We start from the raw sequence: 18,677 nt of genomic DNA, 5'->3' as shown, positions 1-18,677 counted from the left end.
TCTCTTTTGACAGAAACGTGCAAAGGGACAAGTTCTCTTTGACAAAGTCTGTGGGCAGCTCAACCTTCTGGAAAAAGATTACTTTGGTTTGACATTTCGGGACTCTGAAAATCAAAAGGTAAGTTAGAAAGTTGAATGTTAGATTGGTTCAGTTATGCCTGTGAACAGGGAAAACATGAGTTTTTTTTCTTGCTGAGCCAATGCTGATGCTCGCTCCTGCTTTGAACTGTGTTTTCCTTTGATTTTACTGGAAGATGAATTAAAACAAGGAAATCTGCTTAATTGTTGTGCCAATTTATTTTTGCAGAAATATGGGCCTGATGATACTTGATTTTAAAGGGCGGAATCTCATTGAAACTTACCTAATTACTGAAAGGCCTGGATAGAGTGGACGTGGAGGAGATGTTTCCATTAGTAGGAGAAATTAGGATCCGAGAGCACAGCCTCCGGATAAAGGGACACCCTTTAAAGATGAGGAGGAATTTCTTCAGCCAGAGGGTGGTGAATCTGTGGAATTCATTGCCACAGAAGGCTGTGGGGGCCAAGTCATTGAGCGTATTAAGACCGAGGTAGATTGGTTCTTGTTTGGAGAGGGAATCAGAGGTTACAGGGAAAAGATGGGAGAATGGGGTTGAGAAACCTATTAACCATGATTGAATGGTGGAGCAGGCTCGATGGGCTGAATGGCCTAATTCAGCTCCTTTCTCTAATGATTTTATGCACAACTTGAATTAGTGTGAACTGTTTTTTTGGGGTGCAAGTTACTTGGACTCGATTATGAAAGGACTTCAATTAGGTGGCCTCTCATCACATCAGCTTCTCATCCACTGTAGTATAACTACATCCAGGTGACAAACCAAGTTTAAAATATTCCTCAATAATTATTTGGACTGGTCAACAGCCTAGACTTCATTCTTAATGTTAGCTCAGATGTGACCACTTAGTTGGAAAAGAGAGGCATGTTAGCTCAGAAAATAAATCAGGATATAAAAAAGGCATATAAAAGAGGCACTATTACAATAATCATGGGGGACTTCAATAGTAAGATGGACTGGGAAAATCAAGTAGGTAGTGGATCCCAAGAAAAGGAATTTGTGGAATGTCTAAGGGATGGGCTTTTTTGAGCAGCTCGTGACAGAGCCTAATAAGGAACAGGCAATTCTGGATTTGGTGATGTGTAATGCGGCAGACTTAATTAGGGAACTTAAGGTGAAGGAACCCTGAGGGAGCAGTGACCACAATATGATAGAATTTACCCTGCCTATAATTTCCCACCTGCTGCCTCCTCCTTTCTTAAACAGCGGTGTTACATTCACTACTTTCCAGTCCTCAGGGACCCTCACTGCCTCCAGGTGATTCCTGAAAGATCACCACCAATTCCTTTTCTTGGGATCCACTACCTACTTGATTTTCCCAGTCCATCTTACTATTGAAGTCCCCCATGATTATTGTAATAGTGCCTCTTTTATATGCCTTTTTTATATCCTGATTTATTTTCTGAGCTAACATGCCTCTCTTTTCCAACTAAGTGGTCACATCTGAACTAACATTAAGAATGAAGTCTAGGCTGTTGACCAGTCCAAATAATTATTGAGGAATATTTTAAACTTGGTTTGTCACCTGGATGTAGTTATACTACAGTGGATGAGAAGCTGATGTGATGAGAGGCCACCTAATTGAAGTCCTTTCATATCGAGTCCAAGTAACTTGCACCCCAAAAAAACAGTTCACACTAATTCAAGGAATGTCTGAGGGATGGTTTTTTTTTGAGCGGCTCATGACAGAGCCTAATAAGGAACAGGCAATTCTGGATTTGGTGATGTGTAATGCGGCAGACTTAATTAGGGAACTTAAGGTGAAGGAACCCTGAGGGAGCAGTGACCACAATATGATAGAATTTACCCTGCAGTTTGAGAGGGAGAACTGGAATCGGATGTAACGGTATTACAATTACATAAAGGTAACTACAAAGACATGAGGGAGGAGCTGGCCAGAGTTGATTGGAAAGGGAGCCTAGCAGGGAAGACAGTGGAACAGCAATGGCAGGAGATTTTGGAGAATATTCAGGAGGCACAACAGAAATTCATCCCAAGGAGGAGGAAACATGCTAAGGGGAGGACAAGGCATCCATGGCTGACGAGGGAAGTCAAGGACAGCATAAAAGCAAAAGTAAAAGCATACAAAGTGGCGAGGATTATTGGGAAGCCTTTAAAAGTGAGCAGAGGACAACTAAAAAAAGCAATAAGGGGGGAGAAGATGAAATATGAGTGTAAGCTAGCCAGTAATATAAAAGAAGATAGGAAGAGATTTATTCAATGTATAGAGGTAAGAGAGGCAAAAATAGCCATTGGACCACAGGAAAATGAGGCTGGAGAAGTAATAATAGGAAACAAAGCAATGGCAGAGGAACTAAATAGTTACTTTGCATCAGTCTTCACGGTGGAAGACACCAGTGGGATGCCAGAGCTCCAGGAGAGTCAGGGACACAGGTGAGTGTAGTGGCCATCACTAAGAAGAAGGTTCTGGGGAAACTGAAAGGAAACTGAAAGGCCTGCAGGTGGATAAATCACCTGGATCCTGGATTACACCCCAGGGTTCTAAAAGAGATAGCTGAGGAAATTGTGGAGGCATTGGTGGTGATCTTTCAGGAATCACCTGGAGCAGGGAGGGTCCCTGAGGACTGGAAAGTAGTGAATGTAACACCGCTGTTTAAGAAAGGAGGAGGCAGCAGGTGGGAAATTATAGGCCGGTTAGCCTGACTTTAGCATTGACAAGATTTTAGAGTCCATTATTAAAGATCAGATCACAGAGTACTTGGAAGTGCATGATAAAGTAGGACTGAGTCAGCACGGCTTTCTCAAGGAGAGGTCATGTTTGACAAATCTGTTAAGAGTTCTTTGAGGAGGTAACCAGGAAGTTGATAAAGAACCAGTGGATGTGATTTATTTAGATTTCCAAAAGGCCTTTGACAAGGTGCCGCATAGGATTCTCATAGAAATCATCATAGAAACCCTACAGTGCAGAAGGAGGCCATTCGGCCCATCGAGTCTGCACCGACCACAATCCCACCCAGGCCCTACCCCCACATATTTACCTGCTATTCCCTCTAACCTATGCATCTCAGGACTCTAAGGAGCAATTTTTAACCTGGCCAATCAACCTAACCTGCACATCTTTGGACTTTGTTATTGGATTCTGTTAAATAAGTTAAGAGCACAGTGTTACGGGTAAGATCCTGGCATGGATAGAGGATTGGCTGACTGGCAGAAAGCAGAGAGTGGGGATAAAGGGGTCTTTTTCAAGATGGCAGCCGGTGACTAATGGTGTGTCTCAGGGGTCAGTGCTGGGAGCACAACTTTTCACAATATACATTAACGATTTGGAGGAAGGAACTGAAGGCACTGTTGCTAAGTTTGCAGATGATATATAGAGAGACAGGTAGTATTGAGGAAGAAGGACTTGGACAGGTTAGGAGAGTGGGCAAAGAAATGACAGATGGAATACAATGTGGAAAAGTGTGAGGTTATGCATTTTGGAAGGAGGATTGAAGGCATAGACTATTTTCTAAATGGGAAAATGCTTAGGAAATCAGAAGCACAAAGGGACTTGGGAGTCCTTGTTCAAGATTCTCTTAAGGTTAACGTGCAGGTTCAGTCAGCAGTTAGGAAGGCAAATGCAATGTTAGCATTCATGTCGAGAGGGCCAGAATACAAGAGCAGGGATGTACTTCTGAGGCTGTATAAGGCTCTGGTCAGACCCCATTTGGAGTATTGTGAGCAGCTTTGGGCTCCATATCTAAGGAAGGATCTGCTGGCCTTGGAAAGGGTCCAGAGGAGGTTCACAAGAATGATCCCTGCAATGAAAGGCTTGTCGTACGAGGAACAGTTGAGGACTCTGCGTCTGTACTCGTTGGAGTTTAGAAGGATGAGGGGGGATCTTATTGAAACTTGCAGGATACTACGAGGCCTGGATAGAGTGAATGTGGAGAGGATGTTTCCACTAGTCGGAAAAACTAGAACCAGAGGGCACAACCTCAGGCTAAAGGGATGATCCTTTAAAACCGAGATGAGGAGGAATTTCTTCAGCCAGTGAGTAGTGAATCTGTGGAACTCTTTGCCGCAGAAGGCTGTGGAGGCCTTTGAGTGTCTTTAAGACAGAGGTAGATAGGTTCTTGATTAATAAGGGGATCAGGAGTTATGAGGAAAAGGCAGGAGAATGGGGATGAGAAAAGTATTAGCCATGATTAAATGGCAGAGCAGACTCGATGGGCCGAGTGGCCTAATTCTGCTCCCATGTTCTGGGGGAGGTGGGACCTGTACAAATTGGATGGTTACACCTGAGCAGGACTGGGACTGATGTCCGAGGGGGAGTGTTTGCTAGAGTGGTTGGGGAGGGTTTAAACTAATATGCCAGGGGGATGGGAACCTATGTAAGGAGTCCGAGAAGGAAGGAGCAAGGGCAAAATGTGGGGACAAGGTTCCAACTACATCAAAAATCAGGAAAAAAGTTAAAAGGAAGGAGAACTCAGGAGATGTTATTAACGGAAGGGTTAGAATTCAAAAAGAAAGTACAAAAACTAGCATAAGGGCACTTTATCTCATAGAGTCAGAGGTTTACAGCATGGAAACAGGTCCTTCGGCCCAACTTATCCATGCCACCCTTTTTTTTAAACCCTAAGCTAATCCCAATTGCCCGCATTTGGCCCATATCCCTCTATACCCATTTTATCCATGTAACTATCTAAATGTTTTTTAAAAGACAAAATTGTACCCACCTCTACTACTACCTCTGGCAGCTTGTTCCAGACACTCCCCACCCTCTGTGTGAAACAACTGCCCCTCTGAACACTTTTGTATCTCTCCCCTCTCACCTTAAACCTATGCCCTCTAGTTTTAGACTCCCCTACCTTTGGGAAGAGATATTGACTATCTACCTTATCTATGCCCCTCATTATTTTATAGACCTCTATAAGATCACCCCTCAGCCTCCTACGCTCCAGAGAAAAAAGTCCCAGTCTATCCTGCCTCTCCTTATGACTCAAACCATCAAGTCCCGGTAGCATCCTAGTAAATCTTTTCTGCACTCTTTCTAGTTTAATAATATCCTTTCCATAATAGGGTGACCAGAACTGCACACAGTATTCCAATTGTGGCCTTACCAATGTCTTGTACAACTTCAACAAGACGTCCCAACTCCTGTATTCAATGTTCCGACCAATGAAACCAAGCATGCCGAATGCCTTCTTCACCACTCTGTCCACCTGTGACTCCACTTTCAAGGAGCTATGAACATGTACCCCTAGATCTCTTTGTTCTGTAACTCTCCCCAACGCCCTACCATTAATTGAGTAAGTCCTGCCCTGGTTCAATCTACCAAAATGCATCACCTTGCATTTGTCTAAATTAAACTCCATCTGCCATTCATCAGCCCACTGGCCCAATTGATAAAGATCCCATTGCAATCGGAGATAACTTTCTTAATTGTCCACTATGCCACCAATCTTGGTGTCATGTGCAAACTTACTAACCATGCCTCCTATATTCTCATCCAAATCATGAATCTGAATGCTCGTAGCATTCAAAACAAGGTAAATGAGTTGACGGCACAAATCATTGCAAGCTAGTAAGATTTGGTCGCCATTACAGAGACATGGTTACAGGATGGTCATGACTGGGAGTTAGATATCCAGGGGTATCAGACTGTTCGGAGGGACCGACAGGAAGGTAAGGGAGGTGATGTAGCTCTGATATTTAAGGATGACATCAGGGCGGTAGTGAGAGATGATATAGGTTCTATGGGAAAAAAAGGTTGAATCCATTTGGATGGAAATTAGAAATAGTAAGGAGAAAAAGTCATTGATAGGCGTAGTCTATAGGTCTCCAAATAATAACATCATAGTGGGGCGAGAAATAAAGAAATAACTGATGCATGTAAAAATGGTACAGCAATTATCATGGGGGATTTTAATCTACATATCAATTGGATCAAACCAGGTCGGTCAAGGCAGCCTTGAGGAGGAGTTCATAGAATGTATCCGCAATAGTATGTAATGGAACCTACGAGGGAGCAAGCTATCCTAGATCTGGTACTATGTAATGAGACAGGAATAATTAATGATCTTACAGTTAGGGATCCTCTCGGAAGAAGCGATCACAGTATGGTTGAATTTAAAATATAGATGGAGTGTGAGAAGGTAAAATCCAATACTAGCGTCTTGTGCTTAAACAAAGGAGACTACAAAGGGATGAGGGAGGCATTGGCTAAGGTAGACTGGGAGCAAAAACTTTATGGTGGGACAATTGAGGAACAGTAGAGGACTTTCAAAGCGATCTTTCACAATGCTCAGCAAAAGTATATACCAGTGACAAGGACTGTAGAAAAAGAGATAATCAGCCATGGATATCTAAGGAAATAAAGGAGGGTATCAAATTGAAAGAAAATGCATACAAAGTGGCAAAGATTAGTGGGAAACTAGAGGATTGGGACATCTTTAAAGGTCAACAGAAAGGCACGAAAGAAGCTATAAAGAAAAGTAAGATGGATTATGGGAGTAAACTAGCTCAGAATATAAAAACAGATAACAAAAGTTTCTACAAATATATAAAACGAAAAAGAGTGGCTAAAGTAAACCCTGGTCCTTTAGAGGATGAGAAGGTGGATGTAATAAATGGAAATGAGAAAATGGCTGAGGCATTGAACAGATATTTTGTGTCGGTCTTCACAGTGGAAGACACAAATAACATGCCAAACGTTGATGACAGGAAGGCTATGGTAGGTGAGGACCTAGAAACTATCACTGTCACGAAAGCGGCAGTGTTGGGCAAGCTAATGAGGATAAAGATAGACAAGTCTCCTGGCCCTGATGGAATGCACCCCAAGGTACTAGAAGAGATGGTGGGGGAAATAGCAAATGCACTCGTGGTAATTTACCAAAATTCGTTGGGCTCTGGGATGGTTCACGTAGATTGGAAAACAGCAAATGTGACTCCGCTGTTTTAAAAAAAAAGGAGGTAGACAAAAGGCAGGTAACTATACGCCGGTTAGCTTAACTTCTTTAGTAGGGAAAATGCTTGAATCTATCATCAAGGAAGAAATAGTGAGACATCAGGATATAAATTGTCCCATTGGTAAGACGCAGCATGGGTTCATGAAGGGCAGGTCATGTTTGACTAATTTGGTGGAATTCTTTGAGCACATACATGCACAGTGGACAATGGGGAATCTGTGGATGTGGTGTATCTGGATTTCCAGAACGCATTTGACAAGGTGCCGTACCAGAGACTGCTGCATAAGATAAAGGTGCACGGTGTTACAGGTAATGTATTAGCATGGATAGAGGATTGGTTAACTAACAAAGAAAAGAGTGGGGGTGAATGGGTGTTTTTCTGGTTGGCGATCAGTGACTAATGGTGTGCCTCAGGGATCAGTGTTGAGACTGCAATTGTTTACGATTTACATTGGTGATTTGGATTTGGGGACCAAGTGTTGTGAATCAAAATTCGCAGATGACACTCAGATGGGTGGAAGGGCAAAGTGTGCAGAGGACACTGAAAGTCTGCAAAGGGATATAGATAGTCTAAGTGAGTGGGCGAGGGTCTGGCAGATGGAGTACAATGTTGGTAAATGTGAGATCATCCATTTTGGTAGGAATAACAACAAAATGGACTATTATTTAAATGGTAAAAAATTGCAGCATGCTGCTGTGCAAAGGGACCTGGGTGTCCTTGTGCAAGAATCACAAGGAGTTGGTTTGCAGGTGCAGCAGGTAATTAAGAAGGCAAATGGAATTTTGTCCTTCATTGCTAGAGGGATGGAGTTTAAAAACAGTGAGGTTATGTTGCAGCTGTATAAGGTGCTGGTAAGGCCACACCTGGAGTACTGTGTACAGTTTTGGTCTCCTTACCTGAGAAAGGATATACCGGCACTGGAGAGAGTGCAGAGGAGATTCACTAGGTTGATTCTGGAGTTGAGAGGATTGGCTTATGAGGAGAGACTGAGTAGACTGGGGCTATACTCATTGGAATTCAGAAGAATGAGGGCAGATTTTATAGAAACATATAAGATTATGAAGGGAATAGATACGATAGAAGCAGAGAGGTTGTTTCCACTGGCAGGTGAAACTAGAACTATGGGGCGTAGCCTCAAAATAAGGGGAAGCAGATTTAGGACTGAGTTGAGGAGGAACTTCTTCACACAAAGGGTTGTGAATCTGTGGAATTCCCTGCCCAGTGAAGCAGTTGAGGCTACCTCATTGAATGTTTTTAAGGCAAGGATAGATAAATTTTTGAACAGTAAAGGAATTTAGGGTTATGGTGAGCGAGCGGGTAAGTGGAGCTGAGTCCACGAAAAATCAGCCATGAAGTTATTGAATGATGGAGCAGGTTCGAGGGGCCAGATGGCCTACTCCTGCTCCTAGTTCTTATGTTATGTCTTATGGTCAGATGTGACAGTTGGAAAAGGGAGGCTATCTTACATAATTAATGAACATAGAAACGAGAAAAGACAAAGAAAAAGCTAATATTTGTCTCAATCTAGGATCTTTAATGAAGGCACATGCATGGAATGTCTTCCCAAATAAGAACCTGAAGTCCAGTGAGTGACCAATTGAAAGAATTCCCTACATACCGTTTTGGATTAGAAAATGTTCACCTTTTTTCCAGGAAAAATAAGGATCTATGGTGCATTATTATCTCTGTAAATGGTATACTAATTGTAATACTGGCAGGAAGTAATCTAATCTTTCAATGTTGGCCCAAGTGTAGTTGCAACGTATATATTTACTGCAGCATTTCGAGGTCACGTTGGATTTGCAACCAGAGTAATTAAAGCAGAATGTCTCGAGTTCCATCAGTAAGTGTGAGGTAACCTAGCAGTGGCCAAGATTTCAGCTGATATAGGTTATGTTACAAGATCTTCAACACATAGTTCTGCAGCAATCTTAACACCTGACAGTTGATAATGCACTCAATGGACCCTCTTGAAGAATTTTGGCTGAGGGTTGAAGTCAGAAGCTATGAATGCTCACCTGTATGCACTCTGGCATCAAGGGACTTTCAGAAGGAGCGGGAAGTGGTGTACCAGAAAGTTACTTGCTATCTTGCACTTTCATTGCTATCCAGCAATTAAATTCCACGCTGGATAAATATCCATGTTTGACTTGCATTGTCATTGTAGCCCAGCCCATTGTCCCATGCAGTAGATAGGACTTCTTCTGAGCTCCTATCTACCATTGTAAGTGACAATCACCAGTTCATACAGTGGTCACTAATTCTTCAAGTTCAGTAGCCTTAAGAGTAGGCTGAAGGAAGGAGAAACCCAATGTAAGCTCGGCACAGGGAATGAAGATCATTGCTTGCAGGAAATTGGAGTGGCAGAAGAGAGGTAGGAAGAAGGATGAAGAGTGATAACTAATGTCAGTGAGTTCGCAAGAGGTTATGAGAGCCAGGGGAATTGAGGGTTGAATAAAGAGTGGCTGCAGAAACCTAGGAAGGTTGGGGATGGGGTTGCAGGGTGCGTATCTGAGTGGAGTATAATGTCTTTGCAAACCTGCTCCAAAGATGGTTATGTGGCTTTGAACTAGTTGGGGGAGTATTTGGGAGAACTATGTATCATTTAAATCGCTGCCTATAGCCTCGGTCATTTGTAAGTAAGATTTGGTTTGAATACCTATGTGTCCCAAACATTTTTTTTTAAGATCAACAAGTTAAAAATTATTAGGTGGAATTTCAATTGTAAAGAAAATTATTTCTAAAATAGTAAATGAGTAGTTTTCAAAGGAAATTGAACAAAAATTCTTTGGAAAAAAATGTGTAATACCCACCTTCCTTGTAGTTTCTGGAATTTTCGAAGGAGCATTTTTGGATATGTCTACTGCTTAAATTAAGCTATGTTCCACTGCACTTGCAGTATTGTTTTTTGCATGTTGTAGACTCACGTTTAGAGGTGCTTTTGAGAAATTAGTTGTTGGGTGGCTTGCATATCAGCATTCACTAGTTTCTGTGCATACCATTCATTACTTATGCTTTTGCACAGCAGCTTCAGGTCATTAGGAGGGCAAAGCAGCTTGGTGCCCTCTACAGGGAATTGTGAACAGGACATCAACAGTGTCTCTTTAATTGGATTGAAAAAAGTTGTATTGTACCACATGGAGTCTGAACGTGAATTTAAAATACTTGGTGCAATGCCAACTAATGTACAGAAAGTGAAATAGAGAGAGAAAGAAGGTTGTGATTAAAAGAGATGAGGGGTAAGGCTTTTTTAAAGTTCACACTTAAATAATTAAATTTTCAATGCCAGAGAGGTTGGTCGGCAGTAATTAAGACTTATCAAACTGTTAAAGTATTCACTTATACTTGAATGTACAAACTTTAACCTTTCCTGAACTGTTTAGTGGATAAATACAGCACATTCACACCCTTCCATGTATAATGTATACTATACGCATGTCAAAATGTCTTGGTGAGTATTGTTAGTGCAAAGCTTCTGGAAGAGCAAGGCAACTTGGACAGCAACCTCTCAATTTCCTTGTTTATCAGTGCATGCATGGATGCCAGAAGTTACTCTGTGAACCAAAATCTGGGCCAATAGTTTATGGCCAACCACAATGTCTCTATTTCAAATCCACAGGCTCTAAACTGGGATTATAGTTAAGTATTCTAATTTCCCATCAACCCAAATCTACTTGCCTTCCTCGATATCCCTTCCTTTTAGATTCTATCTGATGGCACCTAAATCTTTCAATAATTACCTAATTTGGTCTCTTATTTGTCAATCTCACTCATGTCTTCCACAATTTGTCCTGACTTTTGGCATCATTTCTCAGTAAAAGAAGTGTTCTTTTCACGAACTGCGACTTGATTTTGGATAACCCTGAGGTGATTGTCATCCTGCCTTAAACAGACTTACTTCATTTTGACATTCCGTATTATATTTGCAAAGCTAAAGATATAAAATGTTGTATTTCAGAACTGGTTGGACCCAGCTAAAGAAATTAAAAAACAAATCCGAAGTAAGTACATTTTACTAATGACTTGAAATTCAGCTCATATGTAATGATGTTTGAAAGGTAGCACATAGTAGTAACTTTCTATTTATCTTTTTATGAGGATATTATTGCCATTCACGCTTGGCACTTCCAACAATAAAGCATGTGTTCTAGTGATTTTATATTTTGTTTATTTCATTTTTCCTGTTAATGCTTTTGCTTCTGTAAAGGTTTATAGCATTCGAAAGGTCAAAAGCCCAGTATATTTTTATCTCTTACAAAATGTGTATTCTTCTGTCTGCTTTATTGAAATTATGATTGCCATTTAATCCCAGCCCAGTTATTGGGGAAACTGCTGAAGCAGAAATGGATAGAATGGTGAATTACCATAATGATCGCAATGCAGTGAACCCACATAAGCATTACTCATATCGGTCTGCAAAGTAATTATGGAAAGGAAGAGAGAGAATACTTGGGAAATTAAACATGAAAGACATTGTGTATAATCAGAATTGTGATAACTTTTTTAAATTGCAAGTCCTTATTTTTAGTACAAGAAGAATTTTAAGGAAGTGGCATGGCAATGACATCAAACAAGATCAAACAAGGGCGGCACGGTAGCACAGTGGTTAGCACCGATGTTTCACAGCTCCAGGGACCTGGGTTCGATTCCCGGCTTGGGTCACTGTCTGTGTGGAGTTTGCACATTCTCCTCGTGTCTGCGTGGGTTTCCTCCGGGTGCTCCGGTTTCCTCCCAACAGTCCAAAGATGTGCGGGTTAGGTTGATTGGCCAGGTTAAAAATTGCCCCTTAGAGTTCTGAGATGCGTAGGTTAGAGGGATTAGCGGGTAAATATGTGGGGGTAGGGCCTGGGTGGGATTGTGGTCGGTGCAGACTCGATGGGCCGAATGGCCTCCTTCTGCACTGTAGGGTTTCTATGATTTCTAAGATGCCAGACACTCTTGTCCAATTGTGAAATCTTGTGTGACTCCTTTTTGCTTTCACTGTTATCTCTTGTTTTGAAACTTTATACCACTCTCGCTCTATATTCTTGTTTAAAAGTATTATGTTAATCAAACTTATACTGAGATTCAATCTCCATACCGCATTCCTCTAAGAGCTACTGATTCCAGTTCCACACTTGCCTTCACCTTATCCTCACTGCAGTTGAAACTCTAATCAATGCCTGTTAGCAAGGCTTCGCTTTTTTCAATGCTGTCGTTGCAGGCCCCCACAAATTCTAACTCATTTAACTGTATGCTGCATAAATCCTGTCTTTAGATGACCTATACTGGTTCCCAGCTCTTCAAAACTTTGATTGCAAAGTTTTCATGCTCATCTGCATATCTTTTCTTCATCTTGTGCAACTCATCAATTGCAACCTCCTGCATTCCTGTGTCCCTGTTCACTTCCTCTCATCTGACACTGGTCTACTGTATCCCTCTTCCTGCTGCATTGTTGCATTTACAAGAACTCTATCATTAGTACGGCAAGATCATAGCATTTAGCACAGTACAATTTTTTATATATAAAAATAAATGTGATATTACATATGTTTACATGCTGAGTGTGCACAACAGTGATAGTCAAAGGTAACCTGCTATCAAAATGAGGCCAGCTGTGGTGTCCATACTCGCACATGAAGAACAGCTTGGCTGACAATCAATGAAATTCTTGGGGAATAGCTGTATCAGGAAAAGAATTAACAGCTGGCACACCCATAATATTCATAGTGCTGTGGAACAAATATGCAGAGACCTTAGTAGCTTTGGGAGGTCTCAAAAGTAGTTTTGTCAATTTTAATGATATTTTTATACAAGAAAAGTTGAGTAACTATCCGCTAACAGATTGTGGCCAATCTCATAATTTAAAAATGGTCAGCATAGTGAGTAGAACTGTTAGTAAATTCAAGACAAAAGGGAAGGATTTGTAGATAGGACGGGTGACCTATCAGACAAAAGTTAACATGGAGAAATTGGAAGTGACAGTTAATGATGGGGAACGAGGAGAAGATATGTACACTAAATTTTTAAAAAGTAGTAGTGTTACCCAAGGGTACAGACAGATAAATCTTTAAAAGTAGAGGTGAGGGAACACAGTGTCCATTGTCCTCTGTACTCTTTTGATGAATAGATCAGGCACACAATCTTGAGAGTGATATGCTACTTGTATTGAATGACGGATATTATTTCTTAAAATAATTATTAGACTGTAAGGTGTTCCATCTACTGCTCAAATGATTAATTAACCTAATATCATAAGGCAATGTGGATAAAATTGACTAAGTACTGTTAAGTTATTCACGTTTACTGTAGGGATGGTAAAAGGCAAACAGTGACACGTAACCCATGAGTGTTTATCATTTACTTATTAGGATTCTCATTTATCATTATAAAATTGCTATTTTCAAACAAAAATCTTTGTTATTTTGTACTGGAAAAATAATCCTTAGAGTTTTTTTCATTTGTTCAAGAAACTGAGAAATTTAAATTGCTTGCCTTTTGTTTGACGTTTGACTAATGGTTTGATTCCATACAGGTGGTTTATGGCAGTTTGCATTCAATGTAAAGTTTTACCCTCTGGATCCTGCCCAGCTCTCTGAGGACATCACCAGGTGAGAGAAAGAATGTTTCTTTTAGCACTTAGAGTTGAGACTTGTGCAGTCAAAATTTGTTGTTCTGTAAATGCTTCCCCAAGATTTCCCCATACAAAAGAATACAGGAGTGTATGCCATATCTGCACCAAACTCCTATTTATTGTCCCATTGTAAGTCTATGATTAAAATTAACGGTATTCACCAAAGTAAATTGGTTTTGCAGAAACCATTCAACGCTTTATTGTTGGAGTAGCCTTTTATTTATTTGAAAGTTACCTATTCATATGCTGTCAGATGGTAATTTTAAAAATAGTAATTGCTAATCTTGCTTTCCTAACCCATGAGAGTGGACAATAACTGAACAGCCAATTGCTTTTGTATGGTACATGTTGCACACGAGTGTCTCATGGGGGACGAGGAAAATTGAAAGCGCAAGGAGGAATGATAAACCCAATAACATGGTTGAAGAAGTGGGTTTTAAAATCTGGAGCAAGAGATAACATAAGAAAATAGTATTGGAAAAGAGCTTGAGAGAGCAGGATGTCATGATTGTAGGACTTTATAAAATATGCAGTATACCTGAACTGATTAAGTCACAGTATTAGCAATAATCTGTCTTGCTAAAGTTTAATTATGTAACTCTGGGAATGAGGCAACCCATATCTGCATGTTGAAAGATCTAACGTTTGGGCTTGGGTCGATAAATGGTGAGTAACTTTCGTACCACACAAGGTCCAGACCATATCCAACAAGAGTACCTGAGCACCTCCCCGTGATATTCAATGGCATTACCGTCAAAATATCTCTTACCAGCAATGTCCATTGACCAGAAGCTTAACTGGTCCAGCCATATAAATACTGTAGCTACAAGAATAGACCAGAGGCTGAGTGTGAGGCAAGTGGCTTCCCTGCCAACTCCTCATAGATTTCCCACACCTATAAGGCACAAGTCAAGAATGTGGGTAAGTACAACTCGACCAACACTTAAAAGGTGGACACCACCTGGTACTTCATCTGTCACCTTAATCATTTACTCCTCCCACTACCCGCGCGCAGTGACTGCACTATGTACCTCTAATAAGATACACTTGGGCAACTTGCCATGGCTTCCTAAACGGCATCTCCCAAATCTGTGACCTCAGCCAAGATGGACGAGGGCAGCAGGTGCATGGGAACTCCATAACCTCCAAGTCACAAACCAGTCTGACTTAAAAACATGTTGTGTTCCTTCGTCATCACTGGGTCAAAATCCTGGAACTTTCGACCTTCACCCACAGACTGCACAAGTTGGTGGCTCATCACCAACTCAATGGGATGGGCAATAAATTATGACCTTGCCTTTGATGGTCTACATCTCGTGAATAAATTTTTAAAAAATGATCCCTGACCTGACCCCACATTCTATGAATTGAGAGAGTGAACCATGCATAGTTTTGATCAAATGTCCACAGTTATCTGGCCCCTCCACTATTGTTGCCTAACCAAGTGCTTCCAGCATGTTCTGTTTATGCATCATATTCAGTCTGCTAATATTTCTGAATTTTATTTTTGGTATATTTGTTCCCTTAAAATATTAAATTGTAACACAATATTTTTTGGCCAGAACTCCCTGGACCTTTGTTAATGTTTGATGAGATGACAGAGAATGTGTTAATTTTTGCATGGGTTCTTGCAGTAGAAATGATGATCATGACTGTTTTGTGCTATTTGCAGCCATCAGGGCATCTTGTCATTTCACTGCATTGCAGTTGTATTCCACACACTTCTCGGTGAATGCAAATTATTCATTCTGTGCCACTACCTTCCACTTCCAGAGCTTAGAAATAGTGCTGACATGAGCAGTTTGGGGGGGAAAAAGTAGCTGAAAGATATACATTATTTTCTAAGTGCCTGGGAGCAAAGAAATTAGAAGATACTATGTTTAAGCTCAGTGTGAACAAAAATTGGCCCAAAGTAAGTGGTCAGGGTTTTGGTACCTCTGTGTTTGCCAACTGCAATTTTCTGACCCTTCATCGTAATGGGCACTGAACCATAACTTGTGAGCTCGGAAAGAGAAAACTACTCAGTGTGTCGTGGGAGAACTGTGGCGTGATTTCTGGACCAAAATATAAAATTGGTCGAATTTTTAGAATTCTGTTGAATTTATTTTGTAACTGTTTTTCTCTCCCAGGCCAACGCTGAATTAGCTGTCTCAGCTGATCAGCCGCAGTGTTCCTGCAATCGATCTCAGTTCTCCTCAACTACAAGATGGGGAAAATCAGGCAGTTTTTATCCCTCCTATGATTATCCAAGTGATCCCCCTGCGAAGTGCATGCTGTATTGGTCAAGTTAGGACAAGATCTACTCCAGTTGTGAGACATCTGCCGCTAAGAAAGCTTGTAGGAGGGAAGAAAGGTTATTGAGCAGAGTGCCGAGTCTGGGCCAGAAAACAGTCCCAGATTAATTTGTACACCATGAAATATAGTGCCTATAAACTCTTGTGCTGCAGAGCAGTTCAAGATGGATTCCTGTTTATTAATATTGTGTCAAACTAAATGTTTCTGTGCACTTAAGGCATTTTCTGTTGGTAGGGCCCAGTAAATGGTATTCTTACATTAACAATGGTACTTTCTAGTGTAAAACCTGATGTGCTATGGAGACACAACAGTATCAGATACCAACATCTCTGTGAGCCCTACAAACTGGCATCACTCTCTCCATTTTATAATCTTTTTGATTAGCAAGGCATTATCAAACATACGAATCACAGCATAGTTGGAGGTCTTTGAACTCCTCTCCTGAAACCCCATATATTGGCCGAAATCGAGAAGCACGTGTTTTTGAAGGTATTGTGCTTTGTGGGATATTTAACAAGAAGATCAGCTCTCAGTTTAAGTGGATGTTGAGATCGAATGGCTTTATTTATAGAGATTTCCCAATGTCGTGACCAACAATTTGAAAATGTATTTGTTTGCAGGATGTGGGCATTGCTGGCGAGGCCAACATTTATTGCCCATCCTTAATTGCCCTTAAGAAGGTGTTGGTGAGCAGCCTTCTTGAGCCACTGCAGTTCATTTCGTAGGTACATCACGAGTGCTGTTAGCAAGGGAGTTCCAGAAGTTTGACCCAGCGAAAATGAAGGAATGTTGATTTACTTTTCACGTCAGGATGGTGTGAGGTTTGAAGGGAAACTTGCAGATAGTGGTGTTCCCATGCATTTGCCCTTGTCCTTTCACGGGCTAGGGGTTATGGGTTTGGAAGGTGATATCAAACAACAGCAGAAAAATAGCAAGAAGAATCAGTATTCAAGTTGCTGTTTGTGGGGCCTTTCAAAACACAAAATGGCTTCTGCAGTTCCCCACAAAATTGGAGGAAAAATCTTTCTGGTTAGAAAGACACAGCAGGCATGCACCTTAATTCCTTTATATGGTGCACCCAATTATACTGAAGATTGAAGTGTGCACACGTGTGAAGCATTTTGGCTGTGTCTGAGAGACTTATTTGGCTGCCATTTAAATGCAGAATCATCTTTTTCTTGTTGGATTCTAGAACACCCAAGAGTAGAAATTTGCAGTTTAAACCCATCATGTTGACAGAAGTTCTCTGTCTTAAAAGTCTCAAAGAACACTGAGCACTCAAAATTTAGGATGGCAATAAAAAGATACTTAATTCACTGCTTCAAAAAAACATTGTACTCAAAAGTGTCAAATCTGTTGTTTATCCACACAAATTGATTCTGCATATATATAGCTGCTAAAATTACTCAGAAGAGGGATGCTGTCGATACTTAAGTTTGATGGCTGAGTCTTTTAGTCCAAATCGCCTGTGACTGACATGCTTCGCAGAAATAGAAAGCAAATACACAAGAAGAAAAAGAGTGTGATAATTTGAGTTTAGGAGTAAAGTTGCTGTATCCTTTGTCAATTTTGCTTGTTCCCGGAGACATGCATCTTAATTCCATTTGAAAACAATTGGGAGAGGAAAAGCTATGCAGCAAGGTGAATCATCATACAGACTCAATGTACAGTAGGTAAGACTGGTATCTTTACCCAAAACCAAAACACTGCACATGCTGAAAATCTGAAATAAAAATAGGAAATGCTGGAAATACTCAAGGTTGGACAGCATCCGTGGAGAGTGAAAAACAAAGTTAATGGGCTGGATTTTGCACCCTCATTGGTACCAAATTGCCAGCAGCATGTCCACCCAAGGCCTGGGAGGGTGTGGGGGCAGATTGAGGGTGATCTATGAAAGGAAAATTTCCTCCGCAAACTGAGACAAATCAGATGTGTTGAACAAACATGAGCCTGGTTCCAGTTCAGTTGGGTTCAGAGATGTTGCTCAAATGTCATGTGGCAGTCAATCAACTGGTTTCAGGCAGCACCCACCACCTGCAGGGCAAAGGAGGGAAACTGCTCCCCGCATGCATGTGCACTGACCGATGTCACTCGTTCTTAAGTTCCATCACCAAAGCTCAGCCCCAACAGAGTAGATGGGGGGTGCGTTCATGAGCAAACCAGCTCCAGTGACAATAGTAAAACTGCAGGAAGTGCGTTTGGTGTGGCAGTCGGGGTGAGCAGGGCTACAGCACCACTGTGCTGAGGCCTGAGTGTGAGTGGGGCGGGATGCGGAGGGGCCTGACTGTGTGAGGGAGATTGGGTGAAGGGGTTGCTCACGCCGGACTGTGCCGGGGGGGGGGGGTTTGCTGACTGAGTGGGAAAGTATGAATAACGTGCATGATTGTGTGGGAAAGTGGGAGGTAGATCAGTGGCCTGGAAACAGGAGAAACTCAATGGCCTTTGAATTCTCTCCCAGATCCTGCGTCCACTTGTGCCATGTCCCAGAAGGCAATCTTCTAATTGGCCGCCACCACCTTTGCTGTCTTATTAAGAACAGCAGCGGGCAGACTTGTGGTGATGCTGGTCCAATCAAAGGGTAGTTTTGGAGCTTCAGTACCCACACCATAAGGTTGCCTCAAAATGGCAACGCCCTTGGAGATGTTGGTTTAAAAAACAGAAGTCCTGAGGATTGGAGAAGGTGGGCCCCTTCAGAGTGGAGGGAAAACCCTCTGGACAGATCGTTTGGGCTACAGATGCAATCTTTTCTGACCACAACCCCA

At 41.5% G+C, this 18,677-nt stretch overlaps 1 protein-coding gene across 48 annotated transcripts in view; it reads left to right on the top strand.

Moving 5' to 3' along the window:
* Window positions 1–18,677, top strand: part of LOC144495829 (band 4.1-like protein 3) — a 189,304-nt gene that overhangs the window by 85,142 nt on the left and 85,485 nt on the right. For all 48 annotated transcript variants that reach the window (XM_078216409.1, XM_078216407.1, XM_078216419.1 and 45 more), the window contains exons 4-6: window positions 14–118; window positions 10,966–11,008; window positions 13,522–13,597. In XM_078216409.1, coding sequence (XP_078072535.1) covers window positions 14–118; window positions 10,966–11,008; window positions 13,522–13,597 — 224 coding nt within the window. The remainder of the gene's footprint in view (window positions 1–13; window positions 119–10,965; window positions 11,009–13,521; window positions 13,598–18,677) is intronic.

This window comes from Mustelus asterias, chromosome 7 (assembly GCF_964213995.1).
Source record: "Mustelus asterias chromosome 7, sMusAst1.hap1.1, whole genome shotgun sequence".
Lineage (NCBI taxonomy): Eukaryota > Metazoa > Chordata > Chondrichthyes > Carcharhiniformes > Triakidae > Mustelus > Mustelus asterias.
This window is presented reverse-complemented; position numbering and strand designations above follow the sequence as displayed.